General features: G+C 28.2%; 1 protein-coding gene across 1 annotated transcript in view; it reads left to right on the forward strand.

The window, feature by feature from the left end:
* LOC142317983 (trafficking protein particle complex subunit 12-like) overlaps nucleotides 1–2,728 on the forward strand; it is a 57,182-nt gene extending 54,454 nt beyond the window's left edge. Inside the window, exon 9 of the mRNA XM_075354518.1 lies at nucleotides 932–2,728. Coding sequence (XP_075210633.1) covers nucleotides 932–1,152 — 221 coding nt within the window. The 3' untranslated portion in view covers nucleotides 1,153–2,728. The remainder of the gene's footprint in view (nucleotides 1–931) is intronic.
* The last annotated feature ends 3,272 nt before the right edge of the window (nucleotides 2,729–6,000 follow it).

Raw genomic sequence — 6,000 nt, forward strand, 5'->3', positions numbered from 1 at the left:
ATTCAATACTTCTTCGCCCCAAGGAGGGTGAAATTGTGAATTAAAAGGAATTCATTAAGGAAAAAATAGATCAATCCTTTTACTTCATTTCTATATATTTCTTCCACCATGGCAAAGAAATAAGTTGTGAATTTTTCGCCGTCAAAGGTGTAAGTACTTTGTGTACTTTAGTTACCACAGTTACTATTATCCTATCTTTTGTAATTGAGTTTCTTTTTCAGGTTTCCATAAAGCCTGAACCATAATTATTATTTATCAGTATTACTTTCAAAGCCATGAGGACAACGTAGAGTCGGTAGGTCAAGGGTGTTTTGTCCTCTCGTTAGATGGGAATGGCGACCGAAGCAGGTCGCAAATTGGAAATCCTAGCGAAGAGCTCTGCAGCAATGGGGTAGGCCCCTTGGCCCCGTGGAGGCACCTAGTTGGTTCTGGTATTCGCCTGGGCTGATTAGGTTCTGGCTAGACAGGCCGAATAGTAATATATATATACTACTATATATACTATATACTACTACTATTATATATATATTACCATATGTATTTAAATACAGAAATTCATGTATTTTATTCACATCGTAAAAAGGTGTATCTATTACTAACTTTGGAGTTTTGTTGCTACAATAAAAATTTATATCTTCTTATGGCTGCCTATAGATGAAATCTTGACATTTGCAGCATATCAAAGCAAAAATAACAAGCTTATTCTATTTTGAGCAATGATGAGATCTAAATAGAGCAAAGATAAATACTGAATAATTAAAGGTGTGGTGATGACCCATTGGAAAAGATAGTAACTAAATTTGTAGCTACATTTTAATAATAACTTAATTATAAAATTACAAGTGAATTTATAGTTGATGAGAATACTAAAAAAAAAAAGAATATGTCAGGATGGTAATATTATTTATTATTATTTCTCTCTCTTTTTTAGGTATTCCAATTAAAACGTACGCTAATCTTCTGAAGAGCATATTGAGTAATATTAGATTTCTCTCGATGACAGTTAGTGAGTTTGAAAGTGGGCCAGTACAGTCTTTATTACTGTCTTCAGAAGAACAATTAGATATTTTGTTAAACATTCTACGTCCTGGTTCTAAGCCACTTCCTGAAGGATTCTGTTCCTTAACAGAATCTCGTAACTGTAAAACTTAAACAGAATCCAAGAGTATGGAAACTTTACCTTCAAGTACAATTTCCGGAAGCAATGAAGAGATAGAGGGTTTAAAAGTAAGAAAATGATTACATATCATTTCATAGAAAAAGTAGATGAATATCTATGATGATAGTTTTAATTTGTGTTTCATATCATTCATTTAATTAGGCCACATTGAAATTTCATTAATGATTCACAATAATTAAACAATACCAATATCACAATTTGTTATTATTATTCTGGCTGAATGTGATATTATATTATATATGTGATATTATATTATTATTCTGAATGAAATGTTGCACTTCATTTAGTGGAATTTTCCTAGTTATATTTTATTTTATTTCACATTTGTTATTTTTCTTTTTTTATGCTCCCTCCTTTTTTTCTCTTTTCCTGTAATTTATTATTTTAATAAAATCCTATTTGAGGTCTTGTAATTTTATAAAATTTTAGGTAATTACGGTATCAAATCTGTATGTATTTCTTTAAATTTAATTTGTTAATTAAATATTTCATGAACCACTTACAAAGTTATTATCATGCAAATGATACAATGAAACCATCTAAATTTTAAGATTCCATTTTTAAAAATAAATAACTTTTTAAAGCATTTATCCATTTTCTATAATTCAAATATATTTTTTCCAAAAAAAAAATCTGAAAGCATATAACATCACCGTTTTCAGATTTAAAAAAAAATAATGCTAAGTGTTTGAAAAATTAAACGCTTCAATGTATACCTCAGTTAGGTGTAGTTACTCTATATATTAACTTTGCTGGTTCATATTTTGTAACAAATAAGACATTGTCCAGTCGATGATTAAATATTAATTTTAATAAGTTAGAATGATCATTACATGTTAAAATTTAAATATAATTTTTACATTATATTGCTGAAAAGACATATGTTAATAAATTTGTATGTTGATAGTAAGATTTTTAAATTTAGACTGAACAATGCATTAATAATAATGAATTACTAATATGAAATATCAGCCGATAAAATAAGCTAGCTAATTCTTTTTCTTACTCTTTTAAAAGAGTAAGAAAAACGAGACAGTTTATGTATTTATAAATGTCCAAAATATCAGTATAATTATAAATGAATGAATCATACAAATAATGTAACCTAAAATGTTGTAGCTTAACAAATGCTCAATTATCATATCTCTTAAATAACTGTATTCACATTTATTTTTCATATAGTATCAATGATAATCATGCATATTTTATGTATTTTATAAGTGTACAAATAATTGTACATATTTTCATGTAGATTTAGGATTTATTCTGTTGTTTGTGGATCTACTGGTAAGATGTATCCAGTGGCCAGTGTACAACTAGTGCCATTGACAGTTTACATGTACTTAATTACTTGTACCTAAAATTATATAGATCTAGGAATTCTTCTAATGTGTTATTCGTGAGTCTACTGGTGAAATGTATCTAATAGCAATCAACTAATTCCATAGACTTGTGTATATAAATCTTGGGAAATCTGTAAATCAATCAATAAATAATCTTTGGTGTCTTATTGTAGCTTAATAATAAACCAATATATAAAACTTATAATGTTTCTGTTTATATTGTCCATATTATTGTATATTGTTTATATGTATGCATATGATTTATGTATATATGTATATGTATATGTTGTATGTAGTGCGCGTGTGTGTGTCTATGTGTGTGTACTTAGTATAGTAATTAGTCTGTAGATATTAGGAGTGTACAAGCAGTATGAATATGACATCACAAATAAATTAATATTGATATCCAGACTAGATTATAAATAACAACACAATATTTATGTGCATAATAACAATCATACTATGTGAAACCCAATCAAATGATAATATAGTAGTAATAGGCAAAATTTGTGCACAGATCTAAATCAACAAAAAATCTGCATCTAAATCAACAACTCTTACTAGTTTGTCAGAATCAGGATAAACCTACGTTACAATTTCATGATTCCAATACATGAGTGAAGAATTTTCTTTGGTAATTAACACTAAGTCTATAATACAAAGGTTATGGGAAGAAAAACACCATTTATTGCGTTGCTGAAGATAATGTAATTAGTGCTTAAATAATATAGTCTCCAAATAAATTGTACAAATTTTTAAAGTAGTTGCTAATGGCCTAAGTGGGTAATTTCAATTTTTGCTAACTGAGTTCAGGCACAGAAGTGAGTTGACATCCAGTGAGAAAGTGTACCGATGATAGAGTTCTGGATCTCTGTGATTTGCAGAAATAACAAAATTAGCCTGGGAATTGAGACTTTTAATTGTGCTCTCCCATAAACCATCAAAATGGAAGAAGTTGGAAGTGTAAATGACCAAGTTATACCTTGTATAGATTAGAATGTTTGAATGTCTGACTTTCAATGGAGTTTGGAACCGTTATCAGTAAACTTGAGTAGGGATACCTCTACATGATACAAATCTTTGAAATGCTGTGATGAATGACTGTGAAGTCAGGTCAGAAACTAATTCTAAATAAATAGCTTTGGTAGTGAGTCATATGAAGAGTGCTATATAAGGTTTAAGGTTTTAGACCTCTGCACCATGATGAATCATAATTGATTCACCGTAGTCTAGTGCACAAGCAGAGAATGGTTGGGAAGGAATTATTCTGGAATAATTCGGTGTTAATAAAGACCTGTCATACTTGATTGTGTGGGCAAAAGAATCAAAGGTAAATTTCTTCTAGCAGGAATTCAAAATGTAACACTAATAATGATTATTTCTCTTTGAGAATGCATTATAAGTAAAACATTAAAGGTAAACCTCTTCACATTACAATTCAAGGGGAAATGGAAATTTCTCAGTACAAGAAATTGTTACATTTATAGTGAAAGATCTAATAGTAAGGGTGCTTCATATATACATAAATGTCAATTACTTAAAAATGCCAGCTTTGCATTAAGCAGATCTCTTAAGAGTATTAATTAAACAATCACAAAACAAAACAGTAAGAAGAATTACACAATTCAGTTAAAATATAATAAATAAATCCCGTATTTGCGTATTTAATACATTTCTTAAATATTCTGTAAATTTCAGATTTACAGAATAAATTTTTTTGTTTATGAAATTTTAAAGAACTTAAAGAAATCCTTTGTGAGTCATTTAATAATTTTACATTATTGATATAGTAAGTTTTAACAAAGTAGAATTTTTGGTGCTTATAAATTATTAAGTTTAAAATATTGATTATTCATATTAATACTATTTTTTTGTAGAAATGCGTTACAAATTACTGTGGTCTTGGTACAGTGAATTAAAGACTGCAGCAACAAATTAAGTTTTTAAGTTGTTATATAAGTTGTTAATTTTTTCAAACCAGTTTACAATGAATGACTCTCAGCCAGAAACCCTTTGCCACAACAAGCATCCAATGATTAGTATTATAAAAATCTTTCTTTTATGAGGCTGATATGAATTAATAATCACTGACCTGCAATTGAAACTTCATTCCAAAAGTATTCTCTTCATACATGTATAAACCAACAATAAAAAGAATTTTATTAATTTATACTTAACATTTGAAGAAAATACAATTTTTTTTAAGAATCTTGACAAAACTACTTCATTTTGGGCTCGCCTTAGATTCCTTTGCTGCTTTTATTTATCATTTTAAATATGCTGGAAAAAAAGTTCAGACCTAAACATTTTTCACTTTCATTAAAATGGAGGCACATACATTAATGATTGTTTTTCCATCGATTTATTTTAGAATAAAGTAATTTTCTTGGCTTTAAAAAAGATGAAACATTAAGAGCAGATGATATTTACACATTTCATCAATTTTGGTATCCTTCCTCACCACTTGAGTTTATGAACTTTCTTTTAACACGTTCGTTCACCACCTTGCAATTTAACAGATCCATTATCTATCAGTTGCTGATCTTGAGTAGCAGAAAACTTTATATATGTTTGTCATCAATTGTGAAAATGATAGAAAGAATGATCCATAAAACAATACAATTTAATGTGGAACTGATACAATGTCTATTACTTAATGAAGGACATAATATTCTGTCTGTAATGTAGACAATATAATCCTAATATACTACATGACTATAAGTTATACTGGGGCAAACTGACCCAGTAATAAGTAATATAATACTTGTGTGATGAAAAATGTCCAAAGTTTTTAAATAGCTTTAATGTGCTGATGAGTTCATAATATGGCCATGATATATCCATGACTGTATTAATTCCATATTATAAAAACATAAAATCACTTTTCAATGAGATCCTAAATTTATATTTTATTGTCCCCAACAAGATGACTGCACCCTTTGACATTTATCACGAATAAGACAGTTGTAGAAATTAATACGTGTTTTACATTTTCAAATAAAAATCCTGACTGCAGAATAAGGAATTATAATAATTATATTTACTTTAAAACTAACTATCAATTTATTCACCTAGTCATTAAAAATCACCAAGTAATTGGCATAAATTCATTTTCAAATTGCTTGTAAAATAATTCCACCAGCCTATTCATGACATTAGTAAAAATCATACTGCTTAGTAGTGAGTCCTGTTTAATGCTCTTTTCATGTCTTTTGTTAATTGGGCATAATTAATGTGTAAATACTTTGATCTTTCAGAAAATTGGTGATTAAAATGTGGAGGTTTCCTTAAAGAACCTACCGCTGCGTTTGTTTTTAAATATTGAAAAAAATTCAATATTCTTAAATGTTTATGACAGAAATATATTTTGTGTTTTTGCAATAAAATATTTTAAAGTGGCGCAATTTTAAACTTTGATACATTTATATCTCAGTAACTGTTGATCAGATTAAATTGGGCCTATGATTAGGCTTGAAT

Source organism: Lycorma delicatula, chromosome 1 (genome assembly GCF_047948215.1).
Source record: "Lycorma delicatula isolate Av1 chromosome 1, ASM4794821v1, whole genome shotgun sequence".
NCBI classification, from domain to species: domain Eukaryota; kingdom Metazoa; phylum Arthropoda; class Insecta; order Hemiptera; family Fulgoridae; genus Lycorma; species Lycorma delicatula.